Below are 22,456 nucleotides of genomic sequence, written 5' to 3'. Positions count from 1 at the left end.
TCACCTACATATACATCTGGTCAGTGGCATGTTTGTCTGCTAAGCTCTTCAGCCGATCCTGGCCCACTTCCAGGTTAGACTTAATTACTTGAATATTCCGAATAGTCTCATCCACTAGCTCATGGCCTTGAATACTATCCGTCCCCAATTCTAACAATTTCGAAACACAAGACATAGCTTTCCACGGCCTTATGGCGTTACTCAAGGGAACAAACTGAAGGGACCAACATACCCAAGAAGTTTAACAGATCCCAAATCTCTTTTTCCATAAAACAAACAAATAAATGTTGCGCTTGTCTGGAAAAGTTGGTGTTCTCATACTGAAGTAACATATGCTGACGTCACCAGTCGATCAATTATTATTCAAATTCCAACCTAACTATTTTGTACGAGGAAGCTTGTCCACGAAATCCATAGTAATATTCTCCCATTTCCGCCGTGGAATGGGAAATGACTACATTAATCCAAAAGACTTATTTCTTTCTGCTTTAACCTGATGACTGATGATACGCCTACTAACATACTTCGCCATTCCTCTTTTCATACCCGTCAATAGTACATGAACGAATGGTATGATAAATCTTAGTACTTTTGGGATGCATTGTAGAAGTGGAATAATGTACATCGTCAAAATTGCTTTCTTTAATTCCACACCATTAGGCATAAACACTTTGTTCTTTTGCATAGGCTTGCCATCTGATTCTCTAACTCTAAGGTCCTTCTTTTTCCCGTTATTCCTTGCTTTAAATAAATTCTTGAATTTCTTCGTCAAACGCTCGAGTATCGAGTACGATCTACCAAATGGGTCCAACTTAGAAATTAGCAAGTAAGGCTTCTTCTCGATTTTTGATACTCAACTTTACTCCAGTAGATTTCAAATCCACAAGAAGATGAACATAGCAAGCGTACCAAGTATTAATTCTCACTGGGGTCTTCCTATTAAATGCATCAGCCACAACATTAGCTTGACCACCCTCGTCACACAATCATAGTCACTAAGCAACTCATTCCACCTTTGTTGCCTAAGATTAAGATACCTCTGAATAAACAGATATTGGGTACTCTTTTGATTTGTAACAAGCATGCACTTTTCTTCCCATAAAGACAATGTCTCCAAATCTTCAAAGCAAATATGATAGCTGCTAATTCCAAATTATAATTAGGGTAATTCATCTTATGAGATCCCAATGGCCATGAAGCATAGGCAATCATCCTACCATGTTGCATCAACACGCATCCAAGTACATTCAAAGAAGTATTATTATAGACCACATAATTACCACTATCGTCTGGGAGTGCGAAAACAGATGCATGAGTGAGGGAATACTTTACTTGCTGAAGCTCTACTCACAATTTTTTTTTATCCCACTCAAACTTAACCTCTTTTCTCATCAATCTCGCCAAGGGCAAAGCAATAATTAAAATCTTGGACGAACTATCGATAATATCCTGCTAATCCGAGAAAACTCTGAACCTCAGTCACAGTTCGCAATTGTTCCAAATTCTCAATCGTTGCTACTCTTTTAAGAATCCATTTGAATACCTTAAGTAGATATAATTAATTTATCCAACATTAGCATTTGCTAAACTTAGCATACATCAACGTTCCCTCAATCTTTGCAACACCAACTTTAAATATCTAGCATGCACTGCTCTAATCTTATCAATCTCGTCAATGGCAAACAATAACAACCCGGTCCAGATATCACTGGAATACTTCCTTCAGCAAACTCATAAAAGTAGCAGGTGCATTCGTCACTCCGTATGGCCTCCCAACTTGAAATGACCATAACGAGTCCTGGATTCAGTCTTATGAACATCCTCACTGTTAATCTTCAACTAATATCATTCAGACCTCAAGTCAATCTCAGAAAGTACCCAGGCGCCTCAGAGCTGATCAAATAATCATCAATACACAACAATGGATAACAGCTCTCAATCGTTACCCGATTCAATTACCTAATATCAATGCCTAGCCTTAATGTCCATTTTCTTCCTCACAAATAAACCGGAGCTTTTCCAATGTGATATAATAAGTTAAATGGAACTTTTAACTCAACCTGAACCAATCTCTAACATAGGATTTGTACCTAAAAACAATTCAATAATAAAACCCACATCTCTGCCTGGCGGCAATCTAGGTAAGGCATCTGGGAATACACCAAGAAAATGTCTAACCATCTTTACATCTTCCATACTATTAGGATCAACATCATTTAGCACCATATGAACTCAATATCTTGGCAACCTTTTGATAACATTCTTCTTTGCTCTCTCAACAGGAATAATGGCATAACTCACTCCACTTTACTTACCCCCAAAAGTAACCTCTGGTCATCCAGGTCGACAAAAATTAACTGATTCCCCATAGCAATCTAGCTTGACACAAATATACATTTCCTCTACCAGAGTCATCTTGTCTCAGAAATCTGGGATCACTAGTAAATCTATCACTTCGCCTCTGACCAGTGGCAGTAAAACCTAAGCTGGGAAAATTAGCTCTAATTTCACTTCCTTTGAAGCTCTGAGTCCTCCGAGGTCTTTGATATGACGAATCTTTAACTTTATCGTCTTATTCTGATTCTCATTCCTTTCTTATTCCTCTTTACTCTCGCTGATCATATTCTCAAAGTCTTCAAAGCCCAACAACATCTCGTAAACTCTTGGTAAAAAGTACAATGGATAGTGGTCGCCAAAGAACGCAACTTTTTCTTATTATCCAGCCAAAAACGACATAACACCTCGACCGAATTAACAACATCAGAATGGAAACAAGGCAAGTCTGTAAACTTTCTATAATATTCATCCGTCGTCATTTTCCTTGTCTCACATTTGCAATTTCTTGTTTACTACCATCACAATATGCCGGGGGAATGAACTTTTCTTAAACAATTCTTTAAACAACTTCCAAACAGTTGTCCTTCCGATATCGTCGGATAACATTCCTATCTCCATCAAAATGCAGATTCATCACTCAAAAACTAGGTAATCATCTCGACCTACCTATCGGGAGGAAAATTCCCTTAACCTTGCATAATCTGAAACGCCTTTTCCCAATTGATTAAGCCATCAATCTGCTCCCTTAGGTCCTTCATATCCCTAAAGGGATTCAAATTTAACTTATAACCAGTCTCAAAAGGTCCCTTTAGATAATAGACTGAATCACAATGGCAATAGTTTCCCCCCAAACTACTATATCAGGGAAATTAGGCTCATCCGAACTACGTGGCTCGCTACGAGGCGGTATAGTTCTGACAGAAGACACTAGGAAATTATCAAGATGTCCAGAATTGCAACCTAGGCTCTGATACCAACTGACACACCCCGTCCCGAAGGAGGGCGTGCTGGCCGTCACGTGAGAGTGACGTAACCATTTACACAGTTCGGAAGCTTTAAAAAATTTCCAATTACTAAGATAACACACCCGAGGGTGAGTCCTACTTTTGTGAATTCTGTCAGAACACCGTTGGATTCCTCGTGGCCACCAAAGCTCTGCTAACTTGAACCTGGAGGGGCGCAAAACAAAATTGAGTGGGTCAGTAAAACAAAGTTTTTCGAAAACTTTTCATTTAAAACATTTCTAACCATATGAAATCTCAAAGCTTGAATCCCAAATCTTTAACATTTTTCAAGAAAAACATGCCATGCCATAAATCAAAATATAAATCAGGTGAAATAAGGAATCAATCGGAGACCCTGCAGTTGGTCCTATACGATTAGTTCAATAGCTCAATATCTCACTAAGCCGGAGTCACCACAGTGACCTATACGGCCCTACTCTGCACATCACTCGGAACTACGTAAGGTAGTCTATACGATGAAAGGTGTAAAATACGCTCTAGTGCTTCTCTCATCATATCATCAGCGCGCATATCTAAGGTCACCCACCAGTCGGAACCCCTCTAATGGTCTGTACGACTGGCATGTCGGAACCCTCACATGGTCTGTACGACATCCACCTACTTGGATCCAAGGCGAGCGTGCGGTGTGGTGAATAATATAAGCACTAACACCTAGGGTGCAGATTATGAGCTCAAACATCTCAACAACAACAATTCAATGAATAAACGAACTCACCTGACTTACCTGTGCCTCCACAGCACCATGCAACATGTATGCATCATATATCAATCATATAACTCATATGAAATTCACATTTTCCAAATAATTCTATGCATGGCATTTTCAAAACATAATTTCGCATAAAAGCATTTTTCTGGGAAAAACAATAGTATATAGGTAATACGAAAACAAAACTGCCCACTCACCTGGAGTTCGCCCACAACTCCCTAGCACCGTACATCAAGGCGTCATGACGATTAGCGCCTAGAACAACAATCAAATCCAACCTCAGAAATTTTGCCGATAGAATACATAACTTATATAAGACACGTCACTACGTAGTTCGATCCGGATGATCTGCAATTCAGATTTCAAATCCGTAACTTCCAGAGGTCCACAATATACCTCTAGGACAACATCCTAAAATTTCATTACCATCCAACGGTCGGATCTCCGTCAATTTCCAAAACTAAGTGACGGTTAACATTCTATTTTATGAACTTACAACTTCAATTCCGGAAGATCCGTAAATCGGATTCCCAATCCGTAAGTTCCTATAATCCTCAAATATTACATATTACAACGTATCAAAGTTTGATGACGATCCAACGGTCGGATCGTCAATTCACATTTTCACCTAACCACGAATCGTAACCAACTTAGGTTCAATTATTCAATTTACGTCCATCAATTATCAAAACAGAACCTAGAACCTTAATCACAAGCTAATAATGACATTGGCGGGCCATTGGCCACGCGCCGCCGCGCGGGCCGCCGCGGGTGGCGGTTGGCCGCCCCCGCCTCGCCGGAAAATTCAACTATTTCCAAAAATTACCAAAATTTTCAGATTTGAAGATCTCAATGAGTAGAACAACTTTCATACCTGAGACCAAGGCCAATTTGGCCTGGAAGTGCTTCAATTTCACCAAAACCGTGAAGAACCCTAGAAATGGGTGGTCTTCAATTCGACTTCAATCCAACTCCGCCGCTCCAACCAACGATTGGGCAATGTTCTAAGCCTCAAGGGAAGTGTATGAGTAGTGTCAATTGGAAGAAATTGCTTCAGAATTGGCGGATTCCATCGTGGGTGCCCTCGGGCTCGACATGGACTTTTGTCACGAAATCGAGACCAAAGACCATCAAACTCGAAGGGAAAGGGAAGCTGGGATGATGCCATGGCGATACCAAGTGAAAACTAGGTCCAAATCGCCTGAAAAATGGTCAAATTTGGCCGGACTTCCCTCCGGGTCGCGTGGGTTGGGTGCGCGGGTCGCCAGGACCCGACCGATCCCCTCCTTTCCTTTCTTCCTCCTTTCCCTCCTGCTCTCTTCCTGATTCGTCACTCATCTTTCTCCCTCTCCTTCCCATACGGCTTCATCTCTCAGCTCCAGACTGGGCAGCCTTGCCCAATCCCCATTTTTTTTTTCTTTCTGTTTTTCCCTTCCTTTCCCGACGGCTTCCCATACATACACACACAAAACTTTTCCCTCATCCCAACCATCCATTTCATTCATCATTAAATCTGGGCCGTCCATTTTCATAAAAGAATTTCTATATTTTACTAAAATTATAATTCCTTAAAATTCCAAATTTCAAACGTTAATAACTTCTTCGATATAACTCCAAATCACGAACCGTCTGCGCCCACGCGTCCGTAACGACGAGTACTACGAGGATATGTCAAGAAAACAAATCTTAGATGGCACGACACAACGATTAACCTCGAATGATGTGCGTGCCTCAAAGGGCATTTTTGTAAAATCCTTTATTAAAACTTTAAAAATTCTTAAAATTAGGGACGGGCTGTCACACAAAGTATAGAGGATGCAATCACGAGCATTTGCATATTTTTTTCACACTTGTAAATTAATTATTATAATTTTTAATGTGTTTGGTATTTTTAAGTTATTGATATTTTTGTTTTTAATGTGATTTTGTTGCAATCCTATTAGATTAGGAATGTGATTGTGTAAATCTTAACATATCTAAGATATCTTTATGGGATTCTACCATATCTCTTAGATTAGATAATATCCTATTAGAGTTGTAATCCTATTAGAGTAAGAAATTAACCTTCCTTACTACTATAAATAAAGGCACAATGAGGTGGAATAGAACAACACCTCACAATTACACATCTCTCTCTCTACTATTGCCACACCCCCTCTCTTTGTCCTTTATATGATTTAGTAAATTAGGCCTACAACACGTTATTAGCACGCTCTTGACGCTATGCTAAAAAGAGTTTGTTATTCAATCATGTGAGTATTACGCTTTAATCATTCTTTTTATGATTAATTTATTATTTTGAATTAATCTGCATACTATTGATTCAATTTAATTTGTGTTTTTTGTTGAACGTGATATAACGCATTGGATATGTAATTCCGGCTTTCCGATAAGGATCTTCTACAAATTCAAAAGCTTAGTTGTTTTCTATCAATCAGGTTCTTTTAAAATAAATTAAGATATTTGAAACAACCATAAAGCATGAAAACATTCCCCATTATGCATGAACCCCCTACATTTATATTTTCCTTCCGATATATATTGTATATGTTCATATATTTGTCAATATATACATATGTTCATGCACAACACAATTATAAATTCACTATGTGGAATTTGTGAGTCAAAGAATCTAAATAAAATAGAAGCATGATTTTTTTTATTAATTTTTGGGGTTCTGAAAACCCTAAATAATAAAAAAATGGAAAAAGAAAAAAAGGGAAAAATATTGTTGAGTAGCGGCCTGAAGCACCACCATTTGAACCAAGCCGTGGGGCCAAGCCTACAGTGCTCAGCAACAAGCCTCAAGAACGACGACTACAAAATTGGGCTGCCGTCTACAAAGCCCAAAGTCAAATCACACCACTATCTGCACCGTCTTGCAGATCATCGACAACCTGCAGCTGTCATCTTCGGTGATGTCAGTCGCTTTCAACAACAAAACCTTGAGATTCCAGTTGTGAACTCGTTGGAAATTTTGAAGATCCAATTTGAATCCTCAAGATTCCACTGACAACTGTGTGTTGATAGGATTTGAAAAACAAGCTCCAAATGGGAGAGGTGAGTGTTCAAAGAAGGACTATACACTAGTATATCATAAAAAAAAACTAAAACAAACTGACGTAAGTACGGACGAAAAATTGAATTCATTAGTGCTTGAAAAGTAGATGGGGCATTGGAGAGGCCAAACGGCATTACCAGGAATTCAAAGTGTCCGTCATGGGTACGAAAGGTCGTCTTGGCAATGTCATATGGGCACATATGTATCTGGTGATAGCCGGAACGAAGGTCGAGCTTGGAAAAAATGGCTGCACCGTGTAGCTCATCTAGTAATTCATCTACCACAGGTATGGGGAAACGATCCTTGATGGTGGCAGAATTAAGGGCCCTGTAATAAATACAAATGCGCATGACTCGTCTTTCTTTTTTACCAAGAGAACAGGTGAGGAATGACACCGGAATTAAGCAACTCTTGCACTTGTCGTTCAATTTCTGCTTTCTGTGAATGTGGGTAGCGATAAAGGCGAACATTTATGGGATTGGTATTGGGAAGCAAGGGAATCTTGTGATCGATTTGGCACGGTGGTGGTAGGCCGATGGGAAGAGTGAAAAGGTTGCAATACTTTGACAAAAGTGAGGCAATTGCAGGATGAGTATTAGGTGGAAGTGATATGTGGGTGTCGGTAGGGTAGGTGGGCGGTGGTGGAAGTGGGTTGTCGGTGGGGAAGTTGGGTTTGAGTGATGGTGGGGTAGAGGAATTGGTATATTGGGCTGATTGGCAAAGATGAACTGTTGGTTGGGCTGTAGTGAGGCCCTGTAGGGTAGGTAATGCCTTGCACAGCGAATAACATTGTTTTGTGTTGGAAATGCCAACCTATATAGTCGAGAGATTCCAGCCATTCTGTTCCCAATATTAAATCATATCCAGGGATGTTTAATAAAAGAAATGATCCAGTCAGGGTGTATTCTTGGAGCTTGATGGTCACATTGTGGGCTCTCATGTTTGCAGAAATGCGGTTATGTGATACTGTTGTAAATGGCACAGGGGTGATGTGTTCAACAGGCAATCCCAACTGTTGTGTTATGTCAACCCGCAGTAGATTGCAAGCGGCTCCTGAGTCAATTAAGACTCTGATAAGTGTGGAGTCAATTGTGCCATTCAAACGCATAGGGTGGCCCATATTGCAGCTCGTGATGGTGAATAACTCCAACATATGGCAAGGTGGGTCAGTAGGGGTCTCTGCCTCCGAAATGCAATCATGGAACTCAGTGTTATCATCCACATTGTCAACGTCTAGCAACACAATCATGGGGGTTTTGCATTTGTGGCCAGGAAAATGGGGTTCTGTGCAATGAAAACACTCATTCTTCCGTATTTTTTCTTGAACCTCAGCAGTGGTTAGGCGTTTGAAGGGGGCATTAGGGTTATGGGGTGGTGGAGTAGGGGCGCTGTTTGGGAAGGTAGTGGTGGGGAAGGGGGGTCGAGTAGAAGATGAGGACTGGAGTTGGCGAGAAAAGCTAGGACAAAATGAGCGTTTGGCTTGGTTTTTTGTTTAAAAAATTTTGGCTAGTTTCTGTGCTTGATAAAGGGATTCAGGTTCAAGGGCTAGTACGTCGTGACGGATGTCGTCACGTAGGCCACCAAGAAAAACATGTTTGAGTTGGTTCTCAGTCCAATCAATGACTCGACAAGAGAGTTTGGTAAACTCAGCTGTGTAATCGTCCACTGAGCCTCTCTGTTAAATATGAGTGAGTTGGGATTCGATATTTGCTCGATCACCTCCTCCAAATTGTTGAAGTAGTAAGTCGACGAAGAGACCCCAGTTATCTCGGCCGTAGCGCTGCTCGAAACCACGCATCCAAATGGAGGCATCAGCTTTAAAATTACAAGCTGCTACCAGAACCCACTGATGTGGTGGTACCTCATTAGGCCTGGCAAACGGGTCGTGTCAGTCGTGTTTGTGTCGTTTTCGTGTAACACCTGTTATCTTAACGGGTCGTGTCGTGTCATACCTGTTATCTTAACGGGTCCTTAACAGGTCGGGTCACTTTACCCAACGGGTAAAGTGACCCGACCAGTTATGACCCGTTAAGAAAAAAAAAATTTCTTAAATTTGTACATACCACACATTGTCACATAAATATTACTTCAAAACATTAAAACACATTTGTCGCTTAAGTACTACATCTACACTCGAAAATAATAGCCTCATAAAAAATACATCCATACACTACTAATCTATTACAAATATTAAATGTGCAAGGATATGCAAAATGAAAGCGTTTTTGTTTTCAAGGTTGTGAAGCCTTTCTCAAAAGTTTAAACCTTGTCAATGGAACTCAAAGCTTAATGAAGGTGACCCATTAGTGTGTTTATTCGTACTTTCATTAAGTATAACATAAGATTTTGTGGTATCCATTAGTATAAATATTTTAAATTGAAGATCGAATTCAATCATTGTATTCATATAGGGTCAAGGAGTGTAATTGTAAAAAATCATCAAAATCGGAGTTAAAATAACTGTTAAATTGTGATTTTTCGTTTATAACCGTCGAAAAGTTTTGTCCCGTTACTTAATCTTTAAATGTTTGTTTTTTGCAATTTTTGGCGTATGCGATCTCGAAACATATACAAACAAGTATGACGGTTAGATCGTTGAAACTAGTTTCGTAGAATGTGTATCCCATCAAAACAATAGATTCACTAACACTTAAAATTTTATTCTTACTTTTATTAGATTTTGTGGTATCCACTAGTGTAAATATTTTAAATTGAAGATCAAATTCATTCATTGTATTCATATAGGGTCAAGGAGTGTAGCTGTAAAAAATCATCAAAATCGGAGTTAAAAAAACCGTTGAATCGTGATTTTTCGTTTATAACCGTCTAAAAGTTTTGTCTCATTACTTGATCTCTGAATGTTTGTTTTTTGCAATTTTTGGCATATGCAATCTCGAAGTATATACAAACATGTTTGACGGTTGGATCGTTGAAACTAGTTTCGTAGAATGCGTATCCCATCAAAACAATAGATTCACTAACACTTAAGAGTTTATTCATACTTTCATCAAGTATAACATAAGATTTTGTGGTATCCACTAGTGTAAATATTTTAAATTGAAGATCGAATTCATTCATTGTATTTATATAGGGTCAAGGAGTGTAGTTGTAAAAAATCATCAAAATCGGAGTTAAAATAACCGTTAAATCGTGATTTTTCGTTTACAACCGTCGAAAAGTTTTGTCTCATTACTTGATATTTGAATGTTTGTTTTTTGCAATTTTTGGCATATGCGATCTCGAAGCATATACAAACAAGTTTACGGTTGGATCGTTGAAACTAGTTTCGCAAAATGCGTATCTCATCAAAACAATAGATTTACTAACACTTAAGAGTTCATTCATATTTTCACTAAGTATAACATAAGATTTTGTAGTATCCACTAGTGTAAATATTTTAAATTGAAGATTGAATTCATTCATTGTATTCATATAGGGTCAAGGAGTGTAGCTGTAAAAAAAATTCAAAATCGGAGTTAAAATAACCGTTAAATCGTGATTTTTCGTTTATAACCGTCAAAATTTTTTGTCCTGTTACTTGATCTCTGAATGTTTGTTTTTTTTTTGCAATTTTTGGCGTATGCGATCTCGAAGTATATACAAACATGTTTGACGGTTGGATCGTTGAAACTAGTTTCGTAGAATGCGTATCCCATCAAAACAATAGATTCACTAACACTTGAGAGTTTATTCATACTTTCATCAAGTATAACATAAGATTTTGTGGTATCCACTAGTGTAAATATTTTAAATTGAAGATCGAATTCATTCATTGTATTCATATAGGGTCAAAGAGTGTAGATGTAAAAAATCATCAAAATCGGAGTTAAAATAACCGTTAAATCGTGATTTTTCGTTTATAACCGTCGAAAAGTTTGTCCCGTTACTTGATCTCTGAACGTTTGTTTTTTGCAATTTTTGGCGTATGCGATCTCGAAGCATATACAAACAAGTTTGACGGTTGGATCGTTGAAACTAGTTTCGAAAAATGCGTATCTCATCAAAACAATAGATTCACTAACACTTAAGAGTTTATTCATATTTTGATTAAGTATAACATAAGATTTTGTGGTATCCACTAGTGTAAATATTTTAAATTGAAGATCGAATTCATTCATTGTATTTATATAGGGTCAAGAAGTGTAGCTGTAAAAAATTATCAAAATTGGAGTTAAAATAACCGTTAAATCGTGATTTTTCGTTTATAACCGTCCAAAAGTTTTGCCTCATTACTTGATCTTTGAATGTTTGTTTTTGGCAATTTTTGGCGTATGTGATCTCGAAGTATATACAAACTTGTTTGACGGTTGGATCGTTGAAACTAGTTTCGAAGAATGTGTATCCCATCAAAACAATAGATTCACTAACACTTCAGAGTTTATTCATACTTTCATCAAGTATAACATAAGATTTTGTGGTATCCACTAGTGTAAATATTTTAAATTGAAGATCGAATTCATTCATTGTATTCATATAGGGTCAATGAGTATAGCTGTAAAAAATCATCAAAATCGGAGTTAAAATAACCGTTAAATCGTGATTTTTCGTTTATAACCGTCGGAAAGTTTTGTCTCGTTACTTGATCTGTGAATTTTTTTTTTTGTAATTTTTTGCTGATGCTATCTCGAACCATATACAAACAAGTTTACGGTTGGATCGTTGAAACTAGTTTCGCAAAATGCGTATCTCATCAAAACAATAGATTCACTAACACTTAAGAGTTTATTCATATTTTCGCTAAGTATAATATAAGATTTTGTAGTATCCACTAGTGTAAATATTTTAAATTGAAGATCGAATTCATTCATTGTATTCATATAGGGTCAAGGAGTGTAGCTATAAAACAATTTCAAAATCAGAGTTAAAATAACCGTTAAATCGTGATTTTTCGTTTATAATCGTCAAAAAGTTTTACCCTGTTAATTGATCTCTGAATGTTTGTTTTTTTGCAATTTTTGGTGTATGCGATCTCGAAGTATATACAAACATGTTTGACGGTTGGATCGTTGAAACTAGTTTCGTAGAATGCGTATCACATCAAAACAATAGATTCACTAACACTTGAGAGTTTATTCATACTTTCATCAAGTATAACATAAGATTTTGTGGTATCCACTAGTGTAAATATTTTAAATTGAAGATCGAATTCATTCATTGTATTCATATAGGGTCAAGGAGTGTAATTGTAAAAAATCATCAAAATCGGAGTTAAAATAGCCGTTAAATCGTGATTTTTCGTTTATAACCGTCGAAAAGTGTGTCCCGTTACTTGATCTCTGAATGTTTGTTTTTTGCAATGTTTGGCGTATGCGATCTCGAAGCATATACAAACAAGTTTGACGGTTGGATCGTTGAAACTAGGTTCGAAAAATGTGTATCTCATCAAAACAATAGATTCACTAACACTTAAGAGTTTATTCATATTTTGATTAAGTATAACATAAGATTTTGTGGTATCCACTAGTGTAAATATTTTAAATTGAAGATCGAATTCATTCATTGTATTTATATAGGGTCAAGGAGTGTAGCTGTAAAAAATTATCAAAATTAATAACCGTTAAATCGTGATTTTTCGTTTATAACCGTCGAAAAGTTTTGTCTCATTACTTGATTTTTGAATGTTTGTTTTTTGCAATTTTTGGCGTATGTGATTTCGAAGTATATACAAACATGTTTGACGGTTGGATCATTGAAACTAGTTTCGTAGAATGTGTATCCCATCAAAACAATAGATTTACTAATACTTAAGAGTTTATTCATACTTTCATCAAGTATAACATAAGATTTTGTGGTATCCACTAGTGTAAATATTTTAAATTGAAGATCGAATTCATTCATTGTATTCGTATAGGGTCAAGGAGTGTAGCTGTAAAAAATCATCAAAATCAGAGTTAAAATAACCGTTAAATCGTGATTTTTCGTTTATAACCGTCGGAAAGTTTTGTCTCATTACTTGATCTGTGAATATTTTTTTTTTGTAATTTTTTGCTGATGCGATCTCGAAGCATATACAAACAAGTTTGACGGTTAGATCGTTGAAATTAGTTTCGTATAATTCGTATCACATAAAGTTCAAGGGTTGTGATTTTCACACACCCTTAACTACTTTTCCCACACCCCTTCCTATTTTTTAATAGTTAATTGGTATCTTACTATTTAATCTTCCATATATACCCTTCCTACTTTTTGATGATAATTAATGAAATATTAAATAGGGAGGGGTATATATGGAAGATTAAATAGTAAGATACCAATTAAGTACTAAAAAATAGGAAGGGGTGTGTGAAAAGTAGTTAAGAGTGTGTGAAAAAATAGGAAGGTGTGTGTGTCTATATATATATATATATATTTATTTATTTATTTATTAAGTAGATTTAAATCTATTTATTTTGTATGTATAATTATTATAGTTTCTAGGGGTATAAAATTTAATATATATATATATATATATAAATATAACTATTATAGTTAATATTTTGGGGGTATAATTATTAAAGTATATATAATTATTATAATTATTATAGTTTTTAGGGATATAAAATTGTTAAATTAATATATATAATTATTATAGTATTTTTTTTAGGGTTATAAAATTATTAAATTAATATTCTGTTTATCGTGTATCGTGTTAGCCACGTGTATACCCGAACTAATCTGTTATCTTAACAGGTGCTTATCGGGTTATCCGATAACGACCCGTTTCATTATCGTGTCGACCCAAACACCTGTTAATTTCATGTCGTGTCGTGTCGGATTATCGGATCGTGTCAGGAATTGCCAGGCCTATACCTCATAATAGTCTAGTACCTTTCGGCCATTGCAAGCCAGCCATATGGGTCGTCACCATTAAATCTAGGTAATTCCATTTTAATGGTTTTAAAATTGGGGGAATGGTGGTATGGGTTGGGATTTATGGGAACTGGGGTTGTGGATGGTAGGACATGAAAGGAATGGGTTTGGGTGGTTATAGGTGAGTAAGGGTTTGGAGAAAATATAGAAGGAGATGTGTTTTGTTGTTGGGAATGGGTCAGTCGGTTGGTGATGGGTGTAGGAGGTAGGGTGGTGCGGATGGAGGATAAAAAAGGGGGAAGTGGGGCGAGGCTTGGCGAAGGAGGATTTGAAGGGCCGAGATTCGAGAATGTTGGGTTGGGGGGTGAGAACAAGGCGCGGAATCAAGGTGTGGTGGTGGTTGTGGGTGGTCGAATGGTCGTCGGGTTTAGGTTTGTGGTGGGTTGGGGTTGTGGTGCGCTGGAGGTGCGGTGGGTTGGGGATGGTGTGTGTGGGGTGGTGGTTTGGGAGGAAGGAAAACTCGATTTCAGAAGACGAAGTTCATCGAGTATCAATGACTGAAGAGTTGTGAACTGCGAGGTGAAAGCATGTTGAATGGCCGAGGTCGAAAAGGGAACCCGGCTGGGCCTTGAGCAAAACTTAGTTGGAGGCTGACAAGCATGGGCTGAGAGGAAGAGCTAAAGGGCCCAAACCATATGGTCCTAACAAAAAGGAAATTGATGAACTTTTTTTTCTTCTTCCAAACCACTCAAAGTAGAAGGAACGGCAAAAAAAGATTTCCCTCCTTCTCATAATCTTCAGTGCTCAACGTGGAGTTATGGTTCATGGTAGTTTTCTTCTCTGTCAGTTCGTGGTGTTTCTCTGGAGTCCCACGACATCAAAGTTTTGCACGTTTCATTTTCTTTTTTCCATTTTTTTTATCTTGTATTTGTTATGCTTTTCTTACAAAATTACCCATGATGTGTTTGATGTGTTAATTTGGATTAGTTTTGGATTTTTCTGTTTTAGGGGTGATTTTGTCCTAAACTTTTTGGTGAAGCTTAAGACACCAAAATTGACTGCTGATTTTCTAATATTAGAGATTAGAGATTAGAGTTTAGTTCAAAAGAACGGGCTTGAACACAAAACCTCAAGTACAGAGTTAATCCTTCTTTTTTTACAATCGATATTACTACTATAAGTTAGATTAAAAAGAAGGGGCAAGTTTGAATAAGAGACGCTATGAGTTGAAGATGATAGTCTTATCCAATAGGGCAATTTACTAGTTGTAGAATGGTAAAGTTAGTAATTAGGGGAAATAATTTAGCCGAGTCAATTTCAATCGATAGATGTAGTAATAAAAGGAAAGTTACTTTCACACCATTTTCTCCTGCTATACACTCATGTCTATTTCTGTTTTTAGAATTGAAAAGTCAAAATAAAATAATGTAGGGCTGGGTTCGGTTCTTATCGGTTCGGTTTTTTGCCAAAATCGAAACCAAACCGAAATTTCGGTTCGGTTCGGCCCAAATTTTTTTCGGTTTTTTTCGGTTCGGTTTCGGTTTTTTTTTCGGTTCGGTTTTTTTTTTTTTCCTCCAAAAAATGCAAAACAGCCACAACAAATCCAGGCTTCAGCAGCAGCATACCCAAAACAAATTAATCAAACCGTATGTACTCTCACAAATTAATCAAACCTCAACTAATAGTCTAATAGTGTTCATAAATGAAGTTACCTAACCAAATCCAGCATACCCAAAACAAATTGCAAAACCATGAAATTTAGAAGCTACAGATCAAATTCATCAGAAGTTCAGAACCAACGAAATTGAAAAAAAAAATCTGCAAACGAAAATTAACCAACAACACAACACAAAAACAAAGAACCATGGATCATGGATCTGCAACGATTAATGACTGCCCTCGTCCGCCGTCAACTGCCCATCAGTCCCATGTTTGCCACTGGACTGCTCCACTGCCACTGTGGTTTGGCTCTCCTCTTTGCTACCGTCGAAATCCACAAAGAGAGATAGTGATTTGGAGGAAGAGAGGAAGGGGAGAGAAAGAGAGAGAGAGAGAGAGGCAGAGAGGAAATAGCGGAGGGGAGAGAGTGCTTGAGAAAAGGGAAAACCGAAATGGGATTGGGAGAGTGACGGCTAGGGTTTTTAATCTTAAGAAATTTTATAAAGCATTAAATATTAGAAACCTATAAATATATTACTGGTACAATTATAACAACACAAAGCCTACAGTCAAGTTGGCTTGAAGGAATTATCCCCCCTTGACGGAAGGGGTTCGATTCCTCACAGCAGCAGGTTTTAAGTATTTATATTTAATTTTAAGTTAAAAGGTTGTTGATTGCTCAAAAAAACTAAAAAACTTTTCTGAAACCTCTGGAGGCATGAGGATTCGAACCCATGCACAGGGGCTTGAAAAGTTTCAAGCAAACCAACTTGGTAACAGTTATATCTTGTTATGATTGTATCACTAAATTATTTATAATATTGAAAACAAAATTAAATATATATATCTGTTCGGTTCGGTTCGGTTTGGTTCGGTTTCTGAACCTTAAAAACCAAAACCGAACCAGCCAGATTCGGTTCGGTTCGGTTTGGCAGTTTTGGTTCGGTTTTTTTCGGCATCGGTTCGGTTTGGTTTCGGTTTTTTTCGGTTTTCGGTTATTTGAACCCACCCCTAAAATAATGTACGGAAATCACTTCTTGCATTAACATCAACCTATCCACAAGACAAAACAAAAATAAATAATAATAATACCGAAACAAAAAATTGTACGTGTCGTGGCCTCATCAGCCCATAACTGATCGGGCTAACCGAAAAGGAAAAACAGTACAAGAAATTTGGCCCAAATAATATATATCAACTTGTTCTGAATCTGATTAATCACATACAATTCCTGATTGATCTGTTTCGAGTTGCAAGAAACACATCGCAGCCATGACACATTCAACTTCTAACTTCTCTCTGCTGTTCGCTTCCTGTTATGATTGCAAGAAACATTTTTCTTGTTAAACCCTAAATTTCAAAAGTCTAAAATATTTTTCAAGGCTCTGCTTCATCACCATGCTCTCTCGTCTTGTGCCCAAACCCTCACATTTCTCTCGCTTAACCCTAATCTCCCCAAAGTTCCATCCCTTACCCCAACCCCAAAACACTCTTTTCACTACTTTCAATCCAAGGTTCTTCTCCAGTGACGATGCTCAGGGTCCCTCCCAATCAGATGTTTGGAGGCTTTCTCAGGAAACCGATGGAAAGTTCGACCCTTTATTCGGCGAGAGCTCCGGGGACATTTCCGGGATTGCAGAAGTTGAATCCGGCGAGGCCGATTCCGATTGGTTGAAAGGGAGAGCAGGCGAGGAGTGGGGTACATCGCAGGAGTACAAGCTGTGGAGCTTGGGAGAGGAGGAGAAGAGTGCCTTGTTCGATATCGGAGAGGGTGTACAGACTGTTACTGCCATTGATGGTGAGACAAGGAGAGAGGAGATTGAGAAGGCTGAACAGGCTGAGATGCTTGAGAAAGAGGAGCGGGAGCTTACTGCTGTTCTCAAAGGTTACTTTTTTTTCGTAAATTTCTGGATAACATCGATATGCTTAAAGAGTAGGAACGTGTATAGCTTAGTGGAACAGCTTGTACTGTACTAAATCCTTTTGGGTTGATTTGGGCACCAACCAATTGTATGTTTCGTTGTTGGGAGGTCTGCAAGTTCATTAAAATATTGGTGTGTCTATTGTTCTGCTTTTGATTTTGGGAACTACACTACTACTTATTGATTAATGGGAGGAGTTAAAATTATCAGATATCTTGTTAGGTCTGCAAGCACTCTACATGGGATAAGATTATTTCTTCGGCTTTCTCGAAGTATTATAGTTCAAATAATACTTTGTTTTGAATGCAGTTGCTGATTCATTTATCAGCTAGGTGACTCTTTAGGTGTTATACTGATCAAGTATGGTAACTGCAGGTCCGAATCGTGCCTTTGGTGACCTTATTGCTGCATCTGGAATCACAGATGAAATGCTTGACACTTTGATTGCATTGAAGGATTTTCAAGGGATAAGGGGATTGCCCCCTCTATCAGAGATTGAAGACATTCGTTATGAGAAAAATACCAGAAAATCCTCGAGAGCTGAAATAGAGCGCCAGAAACAGGAGGAAGTTGCCAAAGCAAGAGTGAGAATGGTAGACGACAAGGGGAGAGCTTATGGAACAGGAAGAAGGAAATGCAGTGTAGCACGCGTCTGGATTCAACCTGGTAATGGTAAATTCACAATTAATGATAAACAATTTGACGCCTATTTTCCAATGCTTGATCATCGTGCTGCTCTCCTCCGACCTTTCTCTGAGACAAAAACGTTGGGCCTTTGGGATATCGCTTGTACTGTTCAAGGAGGCGGCACCACAGGTAAGCCTAAGTTTGTTGCCACACTTTATTTTGATTTATATGTTAACTTTTTTTCCTTGATATTGACTTGTTTGAGATCCAATTCAACTGCTGTTTCCCTCCGTTATCCTTGAACTTGTAATTCAATAGCTTTATATGCCAGAAAACCACAAAATTTGTCTCGCTACTTACTACCTACACTGCCAAACTCTCATGGAAAACAAATTTCTGTCCAGTTCCATATGTTAGTAAAGCTTTTCTTCCCCTGCTCTCATGAAATCAAATGAATGGAGTGTATTTTTCAGTTAGGTTGAATTAATTGTGGTTAGATTTTCATTTCACATCAAATAATGAAACTGAAACAGAGCAGAGGAAAAGAGAAGAAAATCGGAGCCAACATCTCAGACAGAATTAAATACGAATTGATTGTAATTTTGTAAAGATTGTTTCGTGCTTTTTGATGCTGGCTCTTCTTCCTATATAGTAGTTGAGTACAAAAATACTGTTTGTGCAAATTGTTACTCTTAACAGTAACTCGTTTTTAAAGAAGAATGTTTAATATGTTTGGTATGTTGATTCTTTGCATCAACGTTTTTGTTTGTGTTAAATATGGAAAATTGAAAAGGTGTTTTTTCCAGGTCAAGTTGGAGCAATTCAATTAGGAGTGAGCAGGGCCTTGCAAAATTGGGAACCCGACTTGCGTCCTGCACTCAAAGAATGTAAATAGTTTTCTTCCCCGTTGTCGGCTGGTTATTTCTTGTCTATAAGGAGAAACAGATTTTATCTGTCTGCCTCTTTCTTGCTAACCCAGCAACTTGTTTGTGTTTCCAGCTGGTTTCTTGACAAGGGACTCGCGTGTGGTGGAAAGGAAAAAACCCGGAAAAGCAAAAGCAAGGAAGAGCTTCCAGTGGGTCAAGCGTTGATCAATTACTCCGGGCTTTGTTTTCTGCGCAGTTTCGTTTGGAACTTAAAAGTATGATTTACTGCAATAACTTATTGAGATCCACTCGTATGGCATTTCAAGTGTAGCTTGTGATAGACGATGAGTGGTAGAAGAGTTTTGTAGATTTTGTGACGTGAGAAAACATCCGGAGCTATTCGATTTGTTTCTGATCCTTTGCTTCCACGGTCGACATTTTGTAGTAATACCTTTTACTAGATTTATTTGCCAACTTTGGTAATATATGAGTCTGTCTTATGAAGTGGAAGTGACGTTGATGACACTCGCTAAGAGAATCAGATTAGTTTTATAGTTGACTTAGTACACGACACAACCGTTGTTTTCTTCTTTGCAGCCAAAGCAACCATACAAGTTCATTGTTCACTGTTCACGTAAAGTTAAATTCTGAAAGACGGTGAGACATCAAATCTGAAATACACGACATGCTTCCACATCAATTATTGAATTTTTCAACCACACTAGTGAATTTGTGACTAAATTTATGATGTTCCACAAGTGAGAATCTTTTTTCGTCGAAAACTCAAGTGAGCCAGTTTCTATCTCACAGCGATGAGCTTGAATTTTCATTCCCAAATAACTCATTCCGCAAACAAAACGGATGCTGGTTGTGATGGCGCTGTGGTAAGCATGTTTCTTGAGTAATTCCAGCAGCAGCCACATGCTTCGGCCTTGGCAGGAACTGGAAACTGGCTCCAAAGAAGCAGGAACGCAAAATTTGGTATGTCTACACCATTCATCACCTTAAAGGGCTCACAACCCAACCTGTGATCGGACTCTGCCTACGAACCCTAACTCTCCTATGCGAACCGCTCTGCAACCGTTCAAGCACTGCGTATGTAATCCAATCCGGTGTCAACCCTTGCTGCTTAAGTTTCGCATATAGATCCACTGCCTCAGCAGTCCTCCCACACCTCTCAAGACAATCAAGCAAGATGTTGTATGTCACTATATTCGGACAGCAGCCTTGAGCAAGCATGTCGTCAAACAGCCTGCATGCCATTTCAACCCTATCCGTCTTGCCAAAGCACTCGATCAGAGTGCTGTAGGTGACGACATCAGGGCTAAAACCCTTCTCTTGCATCTCCTTAAACCTCATGTGGGCTTCATCCACATCACCATTTTTCCCAAGGCAATTGATCAACGAATTGTAAGAGATAATATCCGGTTTACAATCACTATTCTCCAGATGTTCGAATATCGTCACAGCCTCATGAACCTTCCCAGCTCTACCAAAGCTCGAAATCATAATGTTGTAGGTAAATATGTCCGGTTCAGGCCCATCAAGTTTCATCTTTTCGTACAGTTCATGAAGATGGGGTATCTGCTTCAACTTTCCAAGAGCTGCCAAAACTGTGTTGTACATGATAGTATCAGTAGTTATCCCTTTCTCATGAATGTTACTTAGCATGTCAACCGCCTCTGCAGTTTTACCCGCACTGCACAAACTCTCCAACATTGAAGTATATGCATCCCGATCCCCCATGTCATGGAAGCTCCACATGTTGCAGAACAACCTGTGAGCTTCCCCGGCATGACCCAATTTACTCAATGTCCTCACAAGATATGCATATATCGACTTCGTCATGTACTTCTTCGACATTCCCACCACCTCATCAAACCTACCCAGCTGCCCTTCTGCAACCAAAAGATTCAAAACCACACTGTACGTAAATTCATTAGGCCGGCAATTGTTCTGTACCATTTTCGAGAACACAATGATGGCCTTGTCAACCATCTTGCTCCGAGCAAGAGCCTGAATCATAGTATTATAAAACATCATATTCGGAGCGCAACCCTTGTTCACCATCTCCTGAAACAACCCGCGACACTCATCGCCCTTGCCCAATTTCCCAACCATTCTGATCATAATCGTGTAAGTAAACTCATCCGGCTCGCAATGCTTCTTCTTCATATCATCAAACACCTTGCGTGCATCCTCAACCTGCCAAATTTCTGCTGCACATCAGAAAATCAGAAATCCACAAAAACCCACATCGAATTTGAACATGTGAGCGCAACCACAATGTCACATTGCATTCAATTCAATCAAAATTCAAACCTTTTCCTCTTTTGCCAATGCATCCAGCAGCATGTTGTAAGCAAAAATGTCGAGCTTGTAACCCCGCCGCCGCATGTCGATGTAAGTATCGAAAGCTTTGCCGGAATCGCGAGAGCGCAGGAAGGCCTGAAGCAAGCACTTGTAAGTGTAGCTGTTCATGTTGAGATTCCATTTCTTCACCAACCCAATACAGGTTTCCAAGTCTTCGGTGCTGCCGAACAGGCCGATGAGGATGTTGACGGTGGAGATGTTGCCACTTATGCTGGAGCGGTCCATGTCGCGGAGGATCGACCGGACTAGGTCGAACCGGGCGGGGGAGGTGGACTTGGAGAGGATGAGGAGGATTCGGTTGCAGGTGAAGGCGTCGTGGTGGAAATTAGGGGAGAGCGAGGGGCAAAATCGGAAGAATTTGACGGCGAGGTCGGGGCAGGTTACCGATTTCAGGATTTCGGAGGCTTCAGACGGGGTGATGTGGAGGGAGAGGGAGGTGAGGTAGTCAGAGAGGTCGGAGAAGGGGTCTGATAACATGGCGGAAGGGGATTGGCAGCCCAGGAGGATTTGGGTGGCTTTGCAGACGAGGTCGCGCCGCGGGAGAGCGTAGCCGCGGATGTCCGTGGGGAGGGGTGGCGGCGGGGTTACCTCGGCCGAGACAGAAAGGCCGGTTGGGGAGGTTGAGGTTATTTTGGCCGTGTACTTTGTGGCATAGTGGCGGCACGTGGTGGTTGAGGGCGTGGGTTTGGTAAGGCGGAGGAGTCTCAGGTGGTGGCGGGGTTTCATGGTGGCAGCAGTAGCGGTGGTGGTTAGTGTTAGTTGGGTATTCGGATGTTATCGTCAGAAAGAGCAGTGGACTGGGTTTGGACTGGTTAAACTGTGTTTTGTTAATAAGCAAACGACGTCGTACACAGAGTGGTTTTTGCGCACTCCACAGCGTTGTTTTCATCGAGTTGTAGCGCAGATTCCTCTAAATATTGGTATAATGAAAAATCACTTTTTTTTTTATTTTTTTATTTTTTATATTTTTTATCACCACTTTATTGTTATAATAGGGGATAAATGAGAGAGAAATAACCTTTGTTAAAGATAGAAGTGGAACGGGTGTAATGTATTACACTGTTTATTTTCGTAACTGTATGCAACAC

The 22,456-nt window shown here is 38.9% G+C and overlaps 2 protein-coding genes and 1 long non-coding RNA gene across 3 annotated transcripts; 1 reads left to right on the top strand and 2 right to left on the bottom strand.

Annotated features, from left to right (window-relative positions):
- Positions 1-3,279: 3,279 nt before the first annotated feature.
- On the bottom strand, positions 3,280-5,487 carry LOC139187985 (uncharacterized). The gene is made up of 3 exons (XR_011571040.1): positions 4,946-5,487; positions 4,269-4,326; positions 3,280-3,506 (listed from the first exon to the last, which is right to left on the bottom strand). It is a non-coding gene; the product is annotated as an uncharacterized lncRNA (long non-coding RNA).
- An 11,309-nt stretch (positions 5,488-16,796) lies between these two features.
- LOC103443727 (small ribosomal subunit protein uS9m-like) lies at positions 16,797-19,499 on the top strand. Its single transcript, XM_008382617.4, has 4 exons — positions 16,797-17,465; positions 17,878-18,318; positions 18,936-19,016; positions 19,129-19,499. Exons 1-4 carry the CDS (start codon positions 16,979-16,981, stop codon positions 19,218-19,220), a joined length of 1,101 nt encoding a protein of 366 aa, XP_008380839.2. The 5' UTR covers positions 16,797-16,978; the 3' UTR covers positions 19,221-19,499.
- A 60-nt stretch (positions 19,500-19,559) lies between these two features.
- Positions 19,560-22,313, bottom strand: LOC103443728 (pentatricopeptide repeat-containing protein At1g51965, mitochondrial). Its single transcript, XM_008382618.4, has 2 exons — positions 21,318-22,313; positions 19,560-21,200 (listed from the first exon to the last, which is right to left on the bottom strand). The coding sequence occupies exons 1-2, from the start codon at positions 22,092-22,094 to the stop codon at positions 19,995-19,997; spliced, it is 1,983 nt and encodes a 660-aa protein (XP_008380840.3). The 5' UTR covers positions 22,095-22,313; the 3' UTR covers positions 19,560-19,994.
- Between the last annotated feature and the right edge of the window lie 143 nt (positions 22,314-22,456).

The sequence above is a fragment of the Malus domestica genome, chromosome 09, assembly GCF_042453785.1.
Source record: "Malus domestica chromosome 09, GDT2T_hap1".
Lineage (NCBI taxonomy): Eukaryota > Viridiplantae > Streptophyta > Magnoliopsida > Rosales > Rosaceae > Malus > Malus domestica.
This window is presented reverse-complemented; position numbering and strand designations above follow the sequence as displayed.

What these genes read in the sequence shown, in the direction of transcription:
- LOC103443727 (XM_008382617.4), top strand. Translation starts at nt 16,979, where the DNA reads ATGCTCTCTCGTCTTGTGCCCAAACCCTCACATTTCTCTCGCTTAACC. An exon ending in TCAAGGAGGCGGCACCACAG is followed by an intron (nt 18,319 to 18,935) that starts GTAAGCCTAAGT and finishes TGTTTTTTCCAG; the next exon opens with GTCAAGTTGGAGCAATTCAA. An exon ending in GCGTCCTGCACTCAAAGAAT is followed by an intron (nt 19,017 to 19,128) that starts GTAAATAGTTTT and finishes TTGTGTTTCCAG; the next exon opens with CTGGTTTCTTGACAAGGGAC.
- LOC103443728 (XM_008382618.4), bottom strand. Translation starts at nt 22,094, where the DNA reads ATGAAACCCCGCCACCACCTGAGACTCCTCCGCCTTACCAAACCCACG. An exon ending in CATTGGCAAAAGAGGAAAAG is followed by an intron (nt 21,201 to 21,317) that starts GTTTGAATTTTG and finishes GAAATTTGGCAG; the next exon opens with GTTGAGGATGCACGCAAGGT.